Source organism: Macaca mulatta, chromosome 19, assembly GCF_049350105.2.
Source record: "Macaca mulatta isolate MMU2019108-1 chromosome 19, T2T-MMU8v2.0, whole genome shotgun sequence".
In the NCBI taxonomy this organism is placed as follows: domain Eukaryota; kingdom Metazoa; phylum Chordata; class Mammalia; order Primates; family Cercopithecidae; genus Macaca; species Macaca mulatta.
In genome coordinates, this window is record NC_133424.1 from 63,450,573 (window position 1) to 63,471,015 (window position 20,443).

Genomic DNA, 20,443 nt, shown 5'->3' on the forward strand with positions numbered 1-20,443 from the left:
AAATACTGCATGATCTCAGTTATATGTGAAATCATACATAATTATATTTTCACTTATATGTGAAATCACATATAATTTCACAATTATATGTGAAATCACATGTAATTTCTCAATTATATGTGAAATCTAAAAAACTCAAACTCTTAGAAGAAGAGAGTAGAATGGTGGTTACCAGAAGCTGGGGGAAGGGGTGGGAGGATGAGGAAAAAGGAGGCAGCCTCTACTTCCCAGCAATCTTTCGTGCATGTCCCAAACCTGCCACCTTCGGGTTCCCCAATACTGTGCTGTCTCCATAGAACATAAGGTGAGTACAACATTCTATTTTATCTGTACTCTGTAGTATCCAAGCACAGAACTTTGAGAAGACAGACACTAAGATCATTAGGTCATTCCCAGGCAGACCCATCCAAGGGTGCCTGGTAAAGGTTTGGCAATGACTGTCCAGCAAAGCCCTATCTCTAGTGTTTTTCAATTTCAGTGCAGTAAATACTCCTACTTTGGCTATTGTCAAGCTACTGGTGCATACAGAGTTGGGGAGCTGGAAAGAGATGTACAGAAGCTCATCATTACAGACGTAGTACAAGAGACATACCTCACTCCCAAGCATAGGTATTCATTGAAATAATTAGCAACAGTTGAGTTTTGAGTATTTACTGACAATTTTTTCAATCAATTATGTAATTATAAGCTTATGTAATTTAATTTTTAATAATGGCTGCATTTAGCAACCAGCTCTCGAAATTCCTGAAAATTTGCCGGTAGACTCCTGCGAGCATGTATGAGCTGGTCCTGGCACACATTGGGCCTGCCGCCCAGCCCACATTTATTGACCTCGTTACTCACAGGGACTCTGCTTTATTTTAAAATTATGTTTACGGCTTCTTGTCTGTCATCTCCTGCTAGAATATAAGCTCTGTGAGGGCAGGGATTCTGACTGGCTTGCTCACAGCGCTTCCTCCAGCACCCAGAACAATACCAGGTGCATAGCAGATGCCCAATAAATAGACCAATGCCTGGCGTGTAGTAGGTACTCAATAGCTGTTGATGAGTGAAAGTAAGAAAGAGAATGAGATTCCTAACACAATGGTTTCATGTAAATTAGAAACAACACCGTGACACTGCGTTGTTTTCCAAGGATGCAGGGCATTCAAAGTCATCTGTGTCGGTGCCTGTGGGAAGGGAGGGGAGCACAGCCAGAGATGAAGAGTGGAAATAAATTAATAAAACGAGAGAAAGGCTTTGCCTGGACAGGAACTGAAGCCTGTGATTAACTCAACTCTCCTCACCTGAGATCTGATTAGGAAAAAGAGGACATCTTCATTTGCATAGAATTTTCCAGGAAACAAGGCAGTTAGTTCTCTGCCCTGGACCACAGGGGCTCCAGGGAGGAGGCTGGTAGAAGGCAGTCGTGCTCAAGGTCACTCTGCAGGGCTGAGGTGTTACCGTCTAGAAACCTGATACAGTGGGGTGGACGGGGGATTCCCGAGGAAAACCACGCAAAGAGGGAGGCAGCCACTTGTCAGTACACAGCTCCCGGCTGGGCATGGTGAGGCCACTGTGTACCTGTTTCTTGAAGTAATTAAATGAATGGATGAGGCTGGGCGCGACAGCTCACACCTGCAATCCCGGCACTTTGGGAAACTGAGGGAGGTGGATCGCTTGAGGCCAGGTGTTCGAGACCAACCTGAGCAACACAGGGAAACCTCGTCTCTACAAAAAATTTGAAAAGTATCCAGGCATGGTGACAGGCACCTGTGGTCCCAGCTACCCGGCAGGCTGAGGTAAGAGGATCACTGGAGCCCAGGAGGTTGAGGTTGCAGTGAGCCATGATTGTGTCACGGCACTCCAGCCGGAGACTGAGCAAGGCCTTGTCTCAAAATATAAAAAATAAATAAATGGATGAATTAATACAACTTAGGATGATTCCATTTTTATTGTCATTATTTATTCGGTTTTTAGAGACACTAAGCGTGTTAAAAATTGTCTTCTTTGGAATGCAATGCCGGTTTAAGGTGTCTGTGCTCCTGCCCTCTGTTCCTCTGTGATGGCGACACAGCAAGGGTGGGGGCATGGTGGGGAGAAAACGCTTGAAGCAACTGATGGGAAAGGAGAGATCAGAGCCGGAGTAAAGATCAGGTTGCTGGGGACTGGGGCTCCTGGGTCTGAGGGAGGAGGAGCTGGGCCTGTCCTCCTGGGTCTGAGGGAGGAGGAGCTGGGCCTGTCCTCCTGGGTCTGAGGGAGGAGGAGCTGGGCCTGTCCTCCTGGGTCTGAGGGAGGAGGGACTGGGGCCTGGACTCCTGGGTCTGAGGGAGGAGGGGCTGGGCCTGGACTCCTGGGTCTGAGGGAGGAGGGGCTGGGCCTGGACTCCTGGGTCTGAGGGAGGAGGGACTGGGGCCTGGACTCCTGGGTCTGAGGGAGGAGGGGCTGGGCCTGGACTCCTGGGTCTGAGGGAGGAGGGGCTGGGCCTGGACTCCTGGGTCTGAGGGAGGAGGGGCTGGGCCTGGACTCCTGGGTCTGAGGGAGGAGGGGCTGGGCCTGGACTCCTGGGTTTGAGGGAGGAGGGGCTGGGCCTGGACTCCTGGGTCTGAGAGAGGAGGGACTGGGGCCTGGACTCCTGGGTCTGAGGGAGGAGGGGCTGGGCCTGGACTCCTGGGTCTGAGGGAGGAGGGGCTGGGCCTGGACTCCTGGGTCTGAGGGAGGAGGAGCGGGGGACTGGGGCTCCTGGGACTGAGGGAGGAGGGGCTGGGCCTGGGCTCCTGGGTCTGAGGGAGGAAGGGCTGGGGGCCTGGACTCCTGGGTCTGAGGGAGGAGGGGCTGGGCCTGGGCTCCTGGGTCTGAGGGAGGAGGGGCTGGGGCCTGAGTGCAGAGAGGAGGGCCTGGGCAGCTGACGAAGTCCATCCCACCGTGAAGACCATCATTTGTGCCGCATCGTTTCCTCAATCCAGCTTCGGTACTTGCACAGGTTGGCATAGACACCAGGGTAGCCAGGCAGGGCGCAGCGCTCCATTCCCCAAGACACAAGGCCCTGGAGCTGTCCTCTGCACACCAGGGGTCCCCCAGAGTCACCCTGAGGGGGAGGAACAGAGATAGAGACACCGATGGACAGGTGGCTAGAGCCATGGCACAGAGAACCCAAGAAGCAGAGATAGTCAGGGAGACAGGAAGAGACTCTGGGGTGGACAGTTAGGGACACAGTCCTGCCCCAGCTCTGAGGTCTCAGTCCCAGAGGTCAGGGCACTTCCTTCCCCCTCCACTGGGTCTGGCTCTGTCTCTGTGTGCACCTGCCTGTCCCTTGAGTCTCACCGGGCCCCCCTCTGTTCGCTCCATCTGTAGAACACTTGTGTGTCTCTCTTTTTCTATTTCCCCGTCTCTGCCTCTCTCAAGGATGCATTCAGATTTCTAGAAGCCTCAGCACAGCCTTTCCCAGACCCATATGAGCAGATGCCACTCTGCGATCTTTCCCCAACCTGCCTCATCCTACTCCACCAACTACCCTAAGAGGGTTATCCCCACCTGACAGATGAGGAAACTGAGGCATGAATGCTTTGAGTCCATTACCCAGGGGGTACAGGGCTAGGAAGCAGGGTAGCCTGGCTATCGGAATCTCTCCATCCCTGCAGCTCACTCTCTTTTGAAGACCTCTGCAGAATTCCATGCTCCTGACATCGTCTGCCTAAATCCCAGTCCCACATAATCCCTCCCCCAGCTCCCATCCTGAGCCTTACCTGACAAGAGTCCTTCCCGCCCTGGGGAACTCCTGCACAGACCATGCCAGGCGTGATGGCTTTAGAATAGGCCTTCTGGCACACCTCATCCGGTGAGATGTTGATGTTCACACATTGCAGAGAGGCGGGGTACCTGGCTGGGGGAGCACTGCAGGATTATGACTGGGTCTACCCTCCCATAAGACCCCAGTGTCCGGGCCCCCAGCCCCTCCTCCCTCAGACCCAGGAGTCCAGGCCCAGCCCCTCCTTCCTCAGACCCAGGAGTCCAGATCCCAGCCCCTCCTCCCTCAGACCCAGGAGTCCAGATCCCAGCCCCTCCTCCCTCAGACCCAGGAGTCCAGATCCCAGCCCCTCCTCCCTCAGACCCAGGAGTCCAGGCCCAGCCCCCTGCTTTCCAAGATGCAGGAGTCCTCACCGATGGGGCTGGATATAGTTCCCCAGCCTGACACTCGGCAGGAGGTCCCGGGGCTGGCACAGGCCTGGGCGACCTCAATGGGCCTGACTGCCCTCCCGATCCGCGCGGGCTGCTGGAGCCGCAGCAGCATGAGGTCGTTTTCGTGGGTCCGGGAGTTGTAGTTGGGGTGCGTCACCTGGCGAACCACACGCAGCACCTGCTGGGTGGCCTCCCACCTCCTCAGGTTGTGTTTACCCAGGGCGACCTGAAGGATCCTGGCCACGACCCCCAAGAGAAGTGCTGCTCAGTGTCTGAGCCGGAGACCCCTCCCCACCCTCTGGCCCGATTCCCTGGCCAGGTGATGAGTCTTCCCTGAGGTCTAGCCTGCTTCTCACTAACGGCAGGCCGAGCATTCTTGGCCTCCTGTGCCCTTCCCCATGACCAGGGCATTCTCTCGGCCCAGCCCCAGCTGCCTCTCCTTCTGCTCTTGGGCTGAGCTCCAGCTCCTGGCTTGGGAAGAAGGTGATGATTGGGAGAGCTTGGCTCCGTTCCAGGGTCTGTGCTGGGCTCTGTGCTTTGAGTTGTAAGTGAAACTGCATTATGACTCTAGGCTGTAAATCAGAACTGATATTCTGGAGTAGGCTCCATTCCGTTTCTAGTCTGGGCTCTGGGTTCTAGACATCTTAGACTTTTGACTCTATGCTAAGATCAGGATTCTAGATCTAACCTGGATTATGACTTGATTTTTTTTTTTTTTTTTTTTTTTTTTTTTTTTTTGTGATGGAGTCTCGCTCTGTCATCTAGCCTGGAGTACGGTGGCACGATCTCAGCTTACTGCGACCTCCAGCTCCTGGTTCAAGTGATTCTCCCGCCTCAGCCACCTCAGCCTCCCGAGTAGCTGGAACTACAGGTGCCCACCACCACACCCAGCTAATTTTTGTATTTTTTAGTAGAGACGGGGTTTCACCCATATTGGCCAGACTGGTCTTGAATTCCCAACCTCAACTGATCCGCCCCCCTCGGCCTCCCAAGTAAAGGAATTACAGGCACGAGCCACCGTGCCCGGCTGTGACTTAATTCCTAGAGTCTGATGTTGGGTTTCTGTTTTGGGATAGGCTGAGGGTTTTATTTTGAGCAATGGATTAAGACCTGGGCTATGGGTTCTGGACACATTGATAGCTCCGATTTCTGGATGGTGCTCTGGGTTCCTTATTAAACTCTGGTTTATGAGCCGTTCTTAGACAACAGTATGAGCTCTGTGCGCCAGCTGGGGTCAGGGCTCTCAACACTGGTCTGAGCTCTTGATTCTACAGGTCTGTTTCATATTGGATTATAGGGCTCTTGGTTCTGGACTCTGATCTGAGCCCTTGACCTCAGGTTGGGCTCTGGGTTCTAGTTGGAGCTCCAGGTTATGGCCTGGATCCAAGATTCTAGAGTCTGATTTGCATTCTGGCCTTTATATTCTAGATTCTGGCCTGAGCTTTGATCTCTAGGTACTAGACTGACCTTCTGTTTATGGCATAGACATGGCTTATAGGTATTTTGACTTCTTGGCTGGGGTCTGGGTTGTAAGTTCAGATCTAGAATTTAGGAGGGGTTTAGGTTTTATATGGGGCTTCCGATTAGGATCTCCATTCTGGGATTTATTTATTTATGTATTTATTTATTTATTGAGATGGAGTTTCACTCTTGTTGCTAAGGATGGAGTGCAATGGCGCGATCTCGGCTCACTGCAACCTCCGCCTCCTGGGTTCAAGTGATTATCCTGCCTCAGCCTCCCGAGTAGCTGAGAACACAGGCATGCACCATCACACCTGGCTAATTTTGCATTTTTAGTAGAGACAGGGCTTCTCCACGTTGGTCAGGCTGGTCTCGAACTCCCGACCTCAGGTGATCTGCCTGCCTCGGCCTCCCAAAGTGCTAGGAATACAGGCATGCACTGCGCCAGGCACATTCTGGGCTTTAAACACTGGGTTGAAGTCTGTATTCTAGGCTGCTCATAGCGGAGCTATAGACTGGACTCTGAACGAAACCTTGGATGTGGAACAGCCTCCAGATTTTGCCTCTATTCTTAGAGTTGTATGTTCCAGCTGTGAGCAGGGTTTCAGTTCTGGATTTATGGCTAGACTGTAGGTCCTGAACTGGGCTCTGAGTTCTACGTAGTCTCCTTAGTTTCTGAATGTAGACGGGGTCCTGAATTCAGCCACCAATCTGGTTTGGGCTAAGCTTGGTCTTGATGTAATGCGTGGCCTCTGGATGAATCACTGGATTAGATGTTTGGTTCTCAGCAGGCCCACGGGTTCCAAGCTGCCCATCTGCTTTCAGAACCTACGCTGAGTTCGAGATTTACGGAGGAGTCCACATCCCGAGCTGTGGTTTTGGTTCCAGGCTCTTCTCTAGACCTCAAACCAGGAGCCAGCCACTACATTGGGTTCTACACAGAGATCCAGGTTCTCAGCTCAGTTCTAGGGCTTTAGACTCTAGAATTCGCTGGACACAGGGACAGGGGAGGGGGTCACTTACGGGCGGCCGCAGTGAGCAGCGGTGATGACCCACTGGTCTGAAAGCAGGGCACCTCCGCAGAGGAAGCGCCGCCCGGGACCCGCCAGCAGGGCCGCCTGCCACGGCTGGGAGCTCCGGGTGCATGTATAGCCACCAATTATCTTGTTCTCATCCTCTTGGCTCCGTGTCATGTCTAGGAGTGGACAGGATTGGGTGGGGAAAGTAGATGAGCAAACACTCTCCACTTCGCAAGTTTGTAGGATTCCAGAACTGACAAATCCCCTTCCTTTTGGTCTAACCCCTAAACCGCCCACTTCTATCCATCCCACCCAGGGTGAGACATGTCCCATATTGACCCCGTTATTGCCCCAACACAGAGAGTTTTCTGACTCACCTCCCAAGTCACCTCCGTAGCATCTCTTATTTTGTGCCATGGCCACCTTATCCAGGACCTTGCTACATCTACGACCCTCAGCTCTACGCTCCCATAATTTCTGTGATCACTTCTCGAAATATGCCACATTTCCCCCCAGTGAGTCCTTCCCCAACACATTCCAGGGCCTCCCTGTCTCTTCCCCAAAGTTCCCACTCAGTGGGACCCCAAGGATCCACCATCTCTTGCCCCACACTTGCCCCCAGCCACCTCGCACACCCCACAGCACGATCCCGCCACCCCATCGTCCTTCTCCACCTTCCCTCTGACAACAAAACATCTTTCCCACGTTTTCTTTCCTAGCACAGTCAGGTAGAACCCTGTGATCTTTCTGTTATGACCCACTCAGGACCTAATAGTTCTCTACGATTCCTTATTTATTTTGCACCAGATCTTATAAACACCTCTCTCCCCAGTCCCGCCATTTCCCAGCACCTCCACAACTAGGAATTTAGGCCTCCAGCACGCTCCCCCGCCATGATCCCCAGACCACTCCCGGCTCTTTCTTACGAGGTCACCATGAGCATCCAGGGGCCCCAAGGACCCATTCCCCATCTCTTCTCAGAGTCTCCAGGGGAGCCCCTTGTGTCATACCCAACCCTTCTCTTACCTATAGCCAGGACTTGAAGTGCTGTCAGCAGGAGGAACATTTTAGGGGCTGAGGGCCAGGTTCTGTCAAATGCAGAGAGAAAGTGAGAGAGAAGGAACCTTCAACAGAACCAGGGGCTGAGAGGCAGAGACAGCGAGGGCCACTTACCCAGAGCCCAAGACCCTCAGCGACATGAAGACAGAGCAGAGAGGTAGGGGCCAGAGACCAGGAGGGCGGGGCCTGCAGGCTCTGCGGGCGACAGGCGGGAGGATGAGGAGCAGGGCGCAGGTCCCTCCTTGATGTCTTGGTGAAGGAAGGAGGGGAGGTGTCTCTCTTCCTAGTCACGCTGGCAAAGCCTTTTATCCCTGGTCAGGACAGCTGGCCCTGCCCCCACCTCCTGCTGCCCTGCTTCTGATATTTTTTTTTTTTTTTATTGCCTAGTTCCCATTCCAGAACTCCCTGATCCCATCCCCTCCCTCCCCTCTCTGGCCAAAAAAGCAGCCACAATTGTTCATGAGAACCCGCCCCCGGAAGATGCTATAATCTAGAAGGAATCCTGGGAGGGGACCCCAGGGCAGGGTGGGCACGGGAGGGTTCTCAGTTGCTGGAGGTGGTGGATCTGGTGGTGGAGTCAGGAAACCAGGGTGGGGAGCCTCAGAGGAAAGGGCAAGAAGGGGCTGAGAGAGGGAGGAAGAGAGGCACTGAGAGAGGGAGTCACAGTAGGGGGGAGAGAGAGAGAGAGAGATAGAGAGACAGAAAGAGATGGAGAGACAGAGAGACAGAGAGACACAGAGAGTGAGACAGAGAGACAGAGAGAGACAGAGAGACAGAGAGAGACACAGAGAGTGAGACAGAGACAGAGAGCCAGACAGAGACACACACAGAGAGAGACGGAGAGAGACAGGGAGAGATGGAGAGAGACAGAGACAGAGAGACAGACAGAGAGACACAGAGACAGACAGAGAGAGACAAAGACAGAGAGACAGAGACAGAGAGACAGAGATAGAGAGACAGAGATGGAGAGACAGAGAGAGATGGAAAGACAGAGACAGACAGAGAGATACATAGACACACGCACACACACACAGAGACAGAGAGTGAGAGAGAGGGAGAGGGAGGGGGAGAGAGAGAGGGGCTGGGAAAATGAATGAGAAGATACGACAGTGGAGAGAGAGGGGTCCAGGAATGCGAGCACAGAGGGAGATGTGCTCATGAGAGAAGGAACTGAGGAGGGAGATGGAGAAAGAGGTGGAAGCTGGCTGTGACAGGGAACAGGAAAGGCAGATGGTGGGAAAAAAAGACAGAGGAAGAGGGAGACACAGAGGTGCAGAGAGAGACGGGTGTGGAGAAGTGGAGAGAGAAAAGCCAAAGACGGAGGCAAGAAGGTGGAGACAGAATGCAAACAGACACACAGAAAGAGAAAACAGTGGAGAGAGGGGAGAGAGGCTGAGACGCCCCCACCATGAGGCACTCACCACAAACACACAGAACAACAGCGATGATGATGATGAAGGCAGTGTGGGCATGAGACGTGGAAGAGAACGGGACATGGTGAGAGAAAGAGGACAGGACAGGCAGGCTGATGGCAGAGGGGAGACAGGAAGGATGGGCACCTACAGGGGATGGGGACAATAACAGAGGAGACAGAGGCAGAGATGAGAGGTGGCAGCGCCAGGGAGAGAGGGAGAGGCGGGGTGGGATGGAAGACAGGCAGGAGGTGGGTGGGAGATACCTGGACCTGGAGCAGAGCTGCCCACCTTGCTTTCTCACTTTCGACTCCTAAGAGATGGGGGAGCAGAGGCCCCAGCAGGGAGCAGGAAGGTTGGCGCCAGAACTGCCGTTCCCCAACTTGGGATCTGCAGAGGGGTGGGGAAGAGCTAGGTACAGAGACAAAGTGAGAGCTGGAGATGCGAAGAGAGAGTGACAGAGACCCAGAGAGGGGGACAGAGACCCAGAAAGAGAAGGGGACAGAGACCCAGAAAGAGAAGGGGACAGAGATTCAGACACAGAAGGACAGAGTCTTAAGAGATGGGGTCGGAAATTCAAAATGGTAGAGGGTAGAGAACAGGAGAGAGAGAGTGAATGAGGTGGGGAAGGAATCTGGCCAGCCTGCAGAGGGGTTCTGGAGTTGGGGGGGTTCCATCCTCATTTGGGGGAGGGCCTACCCTCCTCAGCCCCTCCCCCAGCCCCTTACATTCCCCAATGCTTGTGTCTGTCTGTGGGCCTGGGCAGCCCCATACCTGGACCACGTGGTGACTCAGGAGGCTGCCTGCCTCCCTCGGCTACCCCAACTGTTACCCCGGCCTCAGCCTGACTCAGCCTCCCTCTACCTGGACACCCACCTAGGTTGGCGCTTTGAGCTGGTACTTGGCCTGGATCTGTCTCTGCACCTGGGGACGCACTGTCTGTGCACCTGCATCTGGATGCACACGCCCATCTCTCCCCAGGTGCCTTTCTGTGATTCCCGAACTGTTTCTGTTTAACTACGGGCCGTCTTGCTTTGTGTGAGCTGAAGGCCTCGGGGAGCCTTCCCGGCCTCCTCTGCCATGGTTCAGGCTCTGCGTCAACACAAAAACCCCCTCTTTATGTTTTATTTATTTATTTATTTACTTTTAAAATTTTTTAATTTATTTATATATATATTTTTTTGAGACAGAGTCTCGCTCTTTAGCTCAGGCTGGAGTGAAGTGGCTCAATCTCGGCTCACTGCAACCTCTGCCTCCCGGGTTCAAGCGACTCTCCTGCCTCAGCCTCCTGAGTAGCTGGGGCTATAGGCGCCCACCACCATGCCTTGCTCATTTTTTTGTATTTTTAGTTTCGCCAGAGACGGGGTTTCGCCATGTTGGCCAGTCTGGTCTCAAACTCCTGACCTCAAATGATCCACCCTCCCTGGGCTCCCAAAGTGCAAGGATTACAGGCGTGAGCCACCGCGCCCGGCAAGAACCCCCTCTTTTAAGAAAGGATTCTCTTGGGACCCAGGGATGGGGCAGCAGGAGGGAGCCGCTCTGTGGTGACGAATCATCTCTGCGCTGGATGTGGCGGTGATGACACGATTCTACACATGAGATAAAGAGACACAGAAGCCCACGTGTGCACACACACACACATGTGCAAAGAAGCGCGTGTGAAAAATGAACCCGCAGTGTGATCTGCAGTCTCGTTAATAGTTTGGTTTCTGTGCTGATTTCCTGGTTTCCATTCTGGACCTACAGTTACACGAGGTGTCGCCACGGGGGGAAGGAGGTGAGGGAGATTCCCGACACTGTGTGTGTAGCCTCCTGTGGGTCTGTAATTATCTCAAAGGAAAAAGTTAAAAATAAAACAGAATTTCCTAGTAAACACAAGGTCTCCTTGTTCCTAAAAAGAAACTCTATTTAAGCAGAAGGCCTTGGTCAACCCCCAGGAGCCCGAGAGCGGCTCCTTTATGCCACTCTTTCCCTGGGATCCAAGAGAATCCTTTCTTTAAAGGGTGGGCGGAGGGTGGGCAGGCGCGGTGACTCACGCCTGTAATCGCAGCACTTTGGGAGGCCAAGGCAGGTGGATCACCTGAGGTCAGGAGTTCAAGACCAGCCTGGCCAACATGGTGAAACCCCATCTCTACTAAAAATACAAAAAAAAAAAAAAAAAAATGAGCCAGGCATGGTGGTGGGTGCCTATAGCCCCAGCTACTCAGGAGGCTGAGGCAGGAGAATCGCTTGAACCCGGGAAGCAGAGGCTGCAGTGAGCCAAGACTGAGCCACTTCACTCCAGCCTGGGTGACAGAGTGAGACTCTGTCTCAAAATAAATAAATAAACAAACAAACACACAAACAAATAAATAAAGAGGGGGTTCTTGTGTTTATGCAGAGCCTGAGCCAGGGCACAGAATGCCTGGAAGGCTTCCCAAGGCCTTCAGCTCAAAGGTAGGGACACAGCTGGAGATGTAGCCGATGAGACCCTGTTCACTGCCCGTGGCTCCCAAGGACCCGCCGCCCCCAGCCCGGCCCTCAATGCCCGTCGTGCCGTGGCCGGGTTGCTGGGTCCTCTTCCCACCACATTCTAGGTTCCCGGGGTATCTCGCTCCACCACTCCACCACCTGCTTGGCATGGTCTTGTTTGCTGTGCCATGGGCATCGACAAAGATCTGACGAATGAATGAACACAGGGCCTCAGTCGCTGCTCCTGTGTGAACTCATGGTCTGGTGAGACAGGCCAGCGGGGCCACAGGAAACTCCATCTGGTGTCACATGTGCTCCCCCGGAGGAGGCTGAGGGGCTGGATGGAGCCCCAGGTGTGGGAAAGGGTTCCGGGAGGAGCGGCTGTCTTAGCCGGGTTCTGCAGATGAATAGGAGTTTGCCAGGGAGGACGGACAGTGTGAGGAGAGGGTAGCAGGGAGGTGAGTGGTTTCCAGTAGGGATGGTGGGGCAGGAGGATGGTGAGAGAGCTCAGAGCATAGGAGAGAGGAGTGGCCAAGACCAGTAGGGCCCTGGTGCTGCAGGGGTGAGAATTTTACTCCAAGGGTAATGGGGGGTGGTGGCATGATCCTGAGTAGGGGAGAGCAGAATCCTTTGGGATACTCGGGTCTGGAGCTCAGAGTGATGGGGCGTCATGGCACAGATGGCACTGGACACCAGCGGTGTGGAGCCCACCTAGGGAGAGGGTATACGGTGAGAGGACCCCACTGAAGACTCACAGCTCAGGGGATGAGAAGCAGTTACCCCAGGGGTAGGAGTGATTGAAGAGCTAAGAGGGACACCAGGAGGGAGCAGTGTCAGGAAAGTTGAGAGCTTTTATTTCTTTTTAAACAGGGTCTCACTCTGTTGCCCAGGCTGGAGTGCAGTGGTGCAATCACAGCTTACTGCAGCCTTGAACTCCTGGCCTCAAGCAGTCCTCCCACCTCAGCCTCCTGAGTGGCTGGGACTACAGGCACGTGCTACCACAACCAGTTAATTTTTGTATTTTTTTGGTAGAGACGGGGTCTCACGATGTAGCCCAGGTTGGTCTCCAGGGCTCAAGCAATTTGCCTGCCTTGGCCTCCCCAAGTGCTGGGATTACAGGCGTGAGCCAGCATGCTATGCCCAGCCAGAGAGCATTTTTTAAATGAGGGAGTGGCGGGGGCGGGGGCGGGGTCAGATGCCTCTGGAAGGAAGACAGGTGATGGGTGATTCTGGAGAGAAAGGTTTTCTGTGGTGTGCTAGGGGTGGAAGCTGGGAGGAGCAGAGGAGACCACAGGTGCAGACAGCTCTTGGCTGTTAGGGGAGGAGAAGGGAGCTTGACAGTGATGGCTGTTTATGAGAAAGGAAAATCCGGATAGCACTTGGAACAAAAACAATCGGTCACATGTATTCTGTGCTCAGCAAAGCCAGGGACTGTGATGAAACCTTGTTTTTTGTTTTTTTTTTTTTTTTTTAGACGGAGTCTCACTCTGTCACCCAGGCTGGAGTGTAGTGGCGGGATCTCGGCTCACTGCAACCTCTGCCTCCTGGGTTCAAGCAATTCTGCTGCCTCAGCCTCTCAAGTAGCTGGGACTACAGGCGCCCGCCACCGCACCTGGCTAAATTTTGTATTTTTAGTAGAGGCGGGGTTTCACCATGTTGGCCAGGCTGGTCTCAAACTCCTGACCTCAGGTGATCCACCCACCTTGGCCTCCCAGTGTTGGGATTACAGGTGTGAGCCACTGTGCCTGACAGATGAGACCTTTTTAAAAATGTTTAAACTTTAAGAAAATTTCACCATTTTTTAATTGTTGTAAAATAAACATAGCATAGGCCGGGCACAGTGGCTCACGCCTATAATCCTAGCACTTTGGGAAGCCAAAGAGGGCGGACCGCCTGAATTCAGGAGTTTTGAGACCAGCCTGGGCAACATGGTGAATCCCTGTCTCTACTAAAATACAAAAGAAATTAGCTGGGCATGGTGGCGCGCGCCTGTAGTCCCAGCTACTTGGGAGGCTGAGGCAGGCAGTGAGGCGGGATCACACCACTGCACTCCAGCCTGGGCAAGAGAGTGAGGTTCCATATCTACCAAAAAAAAAAAAAGCGTAAAATCTAGCATTTTAACCATTTTTAGGTACAGTTCAATGGGATTCAGCAGATTCGCATTGCTGTATAGCCATCACTACTCTCTAACTCCCCCAGACATTTTCATTGTCCCCAAATTGTGCACCTACTAAATGATAGCACCCTGCTTCTCCGTCCCCCAGCCCCTGGCAACAATCATTCTACATTCTGTCTTTATGAATTTGACTACTCTAGATCTAGGTACCTGACATAATAGGAATCAGTAGGAATCAGCCTTTTTTTTTTTTTTTTTTTTTTAAGAGATAAGTGTTACTCTATCACCCAGGCTGGAGTGCAGTGGTGCAGTGGTGCAGTGGTGCAGTCATAGCTCACTGCAGCCACAACCTCCTGGGCTCAAGTGATCCTCCCACCTCAGCCTCCTGAGTAGCTGGGACTACAGGTGCACACCACCATGCCCAGCTAATTAAAATTTTCTTTTTTGTAGAGATGGGGTCTCCCTATGCTGCCCAGGCTGGTCTTGAACTCCTGGGCTCAAGTGATCCTCCTCCCACCTCAGCCTCTCAAAGTGCTGGGATTACAGGTGTGAGCCACTGCTCCTGGCCAAAAGGAATCATATTATATTTGTCCTCTTGTGACTGGCTTATTTCACTCAACCTAATGTTCTCAACATTCATCCACGTTGTAGCATGTGCCAGGATTTCTTTCCTTTTCTAAGGCTGAATGCTATTCCATTGTGTATATAGACCAGATTCTGTTTAACCAGCCAAGTTCTTTATCTGGGTTAGTGTTTTCCCTTTGTTTTCCTCCCTCTTTCCCTTCATCCCTCCCTCTTCTCCCATCTGCCTTCCTTTTCTCCCCCACCTCTTTTCAGCAAATATTTATCAAGCACCTACTGTGTACACCCTCATAGTTGTAGAGGATACAGCAATGAGCACAAAAGATACCCCTTCCAAAAAAAATCTTTGCCCTACTGATCTCTATATTCTGGAAGAAAAAGAAAGTAAATAAATGCAATATATGACATTACAAGTTATGCGGGTCTATGAAAAGGTGGCACCAAGGGCCTCCCTGCAGTGAAAGGGGTCTGTAGGTTTGGGAACTGCAAGACGGCCAGTAGGGGGCTGAGTGGGTGAGGGGAGAATAAACAATGAAGGCTGTGAGGTCATGGGAAGTCTGGACTCCTCAGGAGAGACACTGTCTTGTCCCCATTTTACAGACAGGGAAACTGAGGCTGAGAGAGGAGGTGGCTTGTCCAGGGTCCCACAGCTGGTAGGTGCAGGAGGCAGCAGAGACTCCAGGACTGTCTGAACCTCCACTCCACGGTCTTAACTCTTCCTCTGTTGTCTCCCAAGGCCACTATCAAGTTCATTTGCACACCGATGTGTGTGTCCAACACGATTTGAACAATTTCATGAGAATTAACTCGCTGACACCTTCCCCTAGCCATGGGAGAGCTCGCGAGTACCTCCGGTATTGTTACTCCCCTCATTGTACAGATGGAGGAAGCCTGGACGGAAATGCTCGGCCACTCGCCAAGGTTACACAACGCTGAATGGGGGCGCCATGATTTGAACTCAGGTGGGGAGCTCTTAATCACCTCACGAAATGTTCAAGAACAAAGGAGTGGATGGTGCAACCAGCGATGTGGTGGGATCAGCCCCAGACATGGGGAAAGAAGCTTCTTCCATTGTTTCAGGAAGGAAGAAGGAAAGGGCAGGTCAGGTGCGGGTAGGGTGTGGGCCCGATGGCAGGAAGTCGAGGCTGGTCTGTCCTGTGGCTTGTTTCTTCCCAGGAGACGTCAGTCGGCTCATCTCAAGGGGCCTTGGTGGGTGGGGCTTGGAAGGCTGAGGGTGGCGGCGAAGGGGCCCAGGTGATGTTGAGGATCATGTTTCAAGGGGCACCTTCTCAGCAGTTGGTGGATTTTTTTTTCCTCCAACTTCCTGGATGTAGACAAAGAGAAGGCGCCTGAAGGACTGGGTGACGGCGGGAGGGATGCTGGGACTGGGGAGCTGAGGGTCGCCAGGGCAGAGGGGACTCTGGGGCTGTTCTTGAACTCCTGGGCTCAAGTGATCCTCCTCCCGCCTCGGCCTCTCAAAGTGCTGGGATTAAAGGCGTGAGCCAGTGCACCCGGCCCAAAGGAATCATATTACAGTTGTCCTCTTGTGACCTGCTTATTGCACTCAGCCTAAAGTTCTCAGGGGGTGGAGACAAGGGGGCTTGGTGGGGAGGCTGCCTGAGGAGGGTCAGACGTCTTTAAGGTGGAAGAACAGGTATGGCGCCCACAACCACAGCACAGAGGCACGGGAGGCTGTGGGCTGTGGGATTTTGTGGTTTCAGAGGTGGAGCCCTTCCGGATGGAGATAGAGGTTGGGTGTGACTGTGGGAACAATGGCGGGGGAGGTGGTCTCTGGCCACGTGGAGGTAGTGGGATGCAGAAGCTGGGGGGGTCCTATCTTTGAAAGTTGGGGGGGTCCTCTCTCCTGAAGCTCCCCACTGCGTGTGTCAGCCAGTGCCTGTCCCTCTGTCCACTTATCATAGCAATGGGGCCGGTCACCAAGGGCTTCACATACATCTTCTCACATTTAATCCTCGTGAAAGCCCCGTGGGGCGAGGGACTCTCATTAGTACCATGTTATAGATGAGGAAACTGGGCCTTAGACAAGTAACCTGGGCAAGTGGCACAGCCAGGCCTCAAACCCAGATCATTCGTCTGTTAGACACCATGCCACTCTGTCTGCAGATCCGTTTCCATGTCTGCGAGGGCTGAGAGTTTTGTTTGCCTCGTTCCCTGATGGGTCCCCAGCTCCTAGAACGGCCTGGAGTGAGTGTGCACGCCGTGAATGGTCGTGGGATGAGTGGACAGACCCCTGTCTCTGTCTTCCCTCGGGTCCTGATGGGCTTTTGGTTGGCAACTTTCCTAGTCCCTGCTGTGTGCCATGTCTCCCTTAATTCTCCCACCAGCCCTATGAGACACGATGACACCCATTTTACAGATGACAAAGTGGAGAGAAATGAGGTCAGTTGTCTAAGGTGGCATGGAAGGGCTGGGATTTGAACCCCAGCCAGCCTGACTTGATGCCTTTCTGCTTCTGATCTCATGTGTGTTGTTGATGATCCAAACTTTCTCCGGGTGAATCTCTCAGACGTTTCTGAGCTGGCACTGAAAACTGCTTTGTGCCAGGCAGCCTCTGTGTGCAAAGCTGGAGGCCCCTGAGGCTCGGCCGATGGGCAGTGAACATTCCTGCCCCCCATCCCACCTCTATTACCCCCCATTTATTTCTGTTTAAGCTCCATGGTGTGCCCCAACCTTCCCCCTGTGTCTCCTCTAAGTTAGCATCCTCTCCCCAGGTGCTTGGGTCAAAGACGCCTGGGAGCGTCCTTGATTCCTCCCTCGCTCTCATCTCCCATTTTGGCAGCTCCTGTCACTTAGCTCCAAAGTACACAGTAAAGAATCCGCCCACTTGTCTCCTCTCAGTCACCCTCTTCCAAGTCACCCTTATCTCTCACCTACACAGGTGCAAGAGCATCCAAACTGGTCTCGTTGCTTCCAGCCTCGACCCCCAACCCCTCCCTCCCTCGCCCTGCTAAGTCCATTCTCTACTTGGCAGCAACGTCATCTTAAAACAGTATCATGTTAAAACCTGCTTAAAACCCATCCGTGAGTCCCCACTGCAATTATAATAAAACCCAAATGCCTCCAAGGCACTCGGTGTCTGGCTTCTGTCCATCCTTCCAACCTCATCACCCCATTGTGTACTGTGCCTCTGCTCCCCTTGAACATCTTCCATCTTCTTAACACAGGAGGTGCTTTCCCAACTTAGAGGCTTGGCCTTTGCTGTTCCCTCTGCCTGGGACACGCTTCCCACCACTCTGCCTGTGATATTCCTTCGGATTTCAGCTTAAAGGTCATCTCCTGACCACCTTCTCTAGAGCTGGCATATTCCCTTCCAGTTTCTATCTCAGCTTCTTGTGGGTTTCCTTCCTCCACCTTATTTCGATCTGTAATTGCTCTATCCGTTTGCTTCCTTGTTTATTATTATTGCTGGTTTTCTTCCTCTCTATGGTGTTTATCACTGTCGGATGTCTCTCATGTTTTATTTATTTACTTTCTTACTCTTACGTTGTCTCTCTCCCACAGCTTGAGTGCCAACCCTGACAGCACAGGGATTTTCACCGGCTTTACCTGCCCCTATGCCCTGGCACATAGGAGGTGCTCAGTAAACCTTTGTGGAAGGAAGAGACGGCTCTCATTAGAACTGAGGCTTCGCGAGGGCAGGGACCTTGTTTATCTTGTTATTGAATCCCTGGTGCCACGTCTGCTGCCTGGTATGTGGCAGGGGCTCTATGAAAACAGGCTGAAGGAGGAAGATGATCTCAGAGCCTGTTTGGAATCTCTGCTTTTCTCCAGAATCTCTGCACTCAATGTTCCCATCTCCTCAGACCTGACAGTGATCTCCAGTGACTCAGCCCCCGGAGAGCACACAGGTGGAAGATGGGGAAGCCGGTCTTTCCGAGACTGGGCTCCACATCCCTGCAGCAGGGAGAATGCTTCGGACCCGATGGGATGAGACACTGGTGCTTCGCTCCACTGCCACCTTCAGCTGTGTTTATGTAGGGGCTGTGTTTGCCGAGAACACAGGCCACAGCAAAAGTCCCTTTGTCCCCATGAAGACTGGGGCCTCCTGTTTAGCTAAAGGACCGTCTGTGTTCACTTGGGCCTCCAGCCTCAGCAGCTCCCTGCCCCTGCCCTCCATATTTACTAAACCTTCCTCCTTCAGCAAAAGAATCTCCCGGGTTTACCATGGCCACTGGCATACGTGGCGAACATCTTTTTGTTGTTGTTGTTTTTGTTCAGCCTGCTTGGGAGAAACGTCTCTTGGATTTACACTGCCTTTGAGTACACGTAACTCTCCGCATTCAGTAGGGTTCCCAGCTCTTGGTGAGGACTTCTTAAATAGCCCTCACATCCGTTCTCACCATCCTGACACCCTTGCCACTGCCCCAGTTTTGGCTACCAAATCCATTCCCAGACCTTTGTCCCAGCCCTCTCCCTGACCTCCTGGCTCAGAATCTTCCCTACTCCAGTCCTTCCTGGACATGGCCCCAGAGGGATCTTTCTGACACCCAGAGCCGGCCCTGTCTGCTCTAACCCTCCCCAGGGCCCCATCCCGGCCAGAAGAATTCCAGTGCTTTATGGAGGGCTGGCCACCCCCTCCACCACCCTGCACGAGGAGGAGCGGCAAAGCCTCGCAGGGACTCGGGGCTCCCATGCCTGCAGGCCTCTGTGCCTGCCGTTCTCTCTGCCTTGCACGTTTGTCCCCATCTCGCCTTTCCTGTGCTCATTCTTACTCATCTCCAGCTCCCGGTTTAAACATTACCTCTTTCAGGAAGCATTCCATGACGCACCACGCTGAGTTAGAAGCCCCACCTCGGGCCTCCCCTGTGTTCCTCCTAAGCCCCACCGTGGCACGTATCCCTCTGGGTCTTGACTTGCCAGTGTCCCTGCCCGCCTCTGCTGCCAGACAGGGAGCCCATTGAGGGCAGGGACCAGGGCTGACTCAGCTGCATTGCCCCACCGCCCTGCGCAGGGCCCGCCAGCTCCAAGGAGGTGTCAGGAAATGTTTGCTGCGTGAATAAAGGGGTGATCCGTATCCCTCCTTTGCCCAAATATCCTCCATGGCTTCTGCATTGCTCAGAACCAAAGGCCAGGCCAAAGTCGCCTCTCCCTCTCACCTCTCTCCTCCACCTGCCCCCTCTGCTTTTTCCCTCAATCTCAGAGTTTGCACTTGCTGTTTCCTGCCAGGAGCACTTTCCCCCGAGACCCCCCACCCCCGTGCTCTCTGCCTCACCCTACACCTTTCCCTGAATATCTCCTCCTTGAAGCCTCCCCTGTCCCTCCTACTTAAATAGAAGTCATTATCACCATCTAACATACTACATATTTGACTTATTTTTCTGAGTGTTTTTTGATCTCTCCCTTCAGGGCATGATTTTGGTCTGTTCACTGCTGTCACAAATCACATGCTCAAAAAGTATTTGTTGAGTGGATGACACAGGGGTCTTGAGGTCAAGGAGTGTCCGGTGTTTATACGGGGCCTTAAATCTCTGCCAACCTGTCTCTCACCCTTGAGGACTGGCTCAGAGACCAACGGACAGGTGGCCGGAGACACCTGAGCTCCCAGTCTGGGCAGGGGAAGGGGAGACCTGGCTTTGCTGTCAATGACCACCGGCTGCACAGGTGAGGTCACAGCGACCTCTTGTGGCCAGAGACGAAAAGAACACCTTCCCCCAGCATTTTTATTTTCATTTATCTATTTATTTATCTATTTATTTATTTATTTAGAGACGGAGTCTTGCTGTCGCCCAGGCTGGAGTGCAGTGGCGCCATCTCGGCTCACTGCAAGCTCCACCTCCCGGGTTCACGCCATTCTCCTCCCTCAGCCTCCGGAGTAGCTGGGACTACAGGCGCCCACCACCACACCGGCTAATTTTTTGTATTTTTAGTAAAGACGGGGTTTCAGCGTGTTAGCCAGGATGGTCTCAATCTCCTGACCTCATGATTCTCCCGCCTGGGGCTCCCAAAGTGCTGGGATTACAGGCGTGAGCCACTGCGCCTGACTATTTTTATTTTATTTTGTTTTGTTTTGTTTTGTTTTTTGAGACGGAGCCTAGCTCTGTCGCCCAGGCTGGAGTGCAGTGGCCAGATCTCCAGATCATGGTTCACTGCAACCTCCGCCTCCAGGGCTCAAGCCTCAGCCTCCTGGGTGACTGGGATTACAGGCATCCGCCAGCCCGCCTGGC

The 20,443-nt window shown here is 53.1% G+C and overlaps 1 protein-coding gene and 1 long non-coding RNA gene across 4 annotated transcripts; one reads left to right on the forward strand and one right to left on the reverse strand.

Moving 5' to 3' along the window:
• Positions 1 to 1,928: 1,928 nt before the first annotated feature.
• KLK14 (kallikrein related peptidase 14) lies at positions 1,929 to 19,227 on the reverse strand. Of its 3 annotated transcripts, none has more exons than XM_077981120.1 (7): positions 19,021 to 19,227; positions 7,665 to 7,726; positions 6,643 to 6,814; positions 4,141 to 4,394; positions 3,726 to 3,862; positions 2,904 to 3,067; positions 1,929 to 2,096 (listed from the first exon to the last, which is right to left on the reverse strand). In XM_077981120.1, exons 2-6 carry the CDS (start codon positions 7,702 to 7,704, stop codon positions 2,915 to 2,917), a joined length of 756 nt encoding a protein of 251 aa, XP_077837246.1. In that variant the 5' UTR covers positions 7,705 to 7,726; positions 19,021 to 19,227; the 3' UTR covers positions 1,929 to 2,096; positions 2,904 to 2,914. The 3 variants fall into 3 exon arrangements, with proteins under 3 accessions (XP_077837246.1, XP_077837247.1, XP_028694830.2); XM_077981121.1 differs by lacking the exons at positions 1,929 to 2,096; positions 19,021 to 19,227 and adding exons at positions 7,812 to 7,946; positions 9,401 to 9,475 and having other exon boundaries at positions 2,915 to 3,067; XM_028838997.2 differs by lacking the exons at positions 1,929 to 2,096; positions 19,021 to 19,227 and adding an exon at positions 7,812 to 7,982 and having other exon boundaries at positions 2,915 to 3,067.
• Positions 2,152 to 5,354, forward strand: LOC144337274 (uncharacterized). The gene is made up of 3 exons (XR_013410129.1): positions 2,152 to 2,962; positions 3,638 to 3,817; positions 4,906 to 5,354. It is a non-coding gene; the product is annotated as an uncharacterized LOC144337274 (long non-coding RNA).
• Positions 19,228 to 20,443: the final 1,216 nt, after the last annotated feature.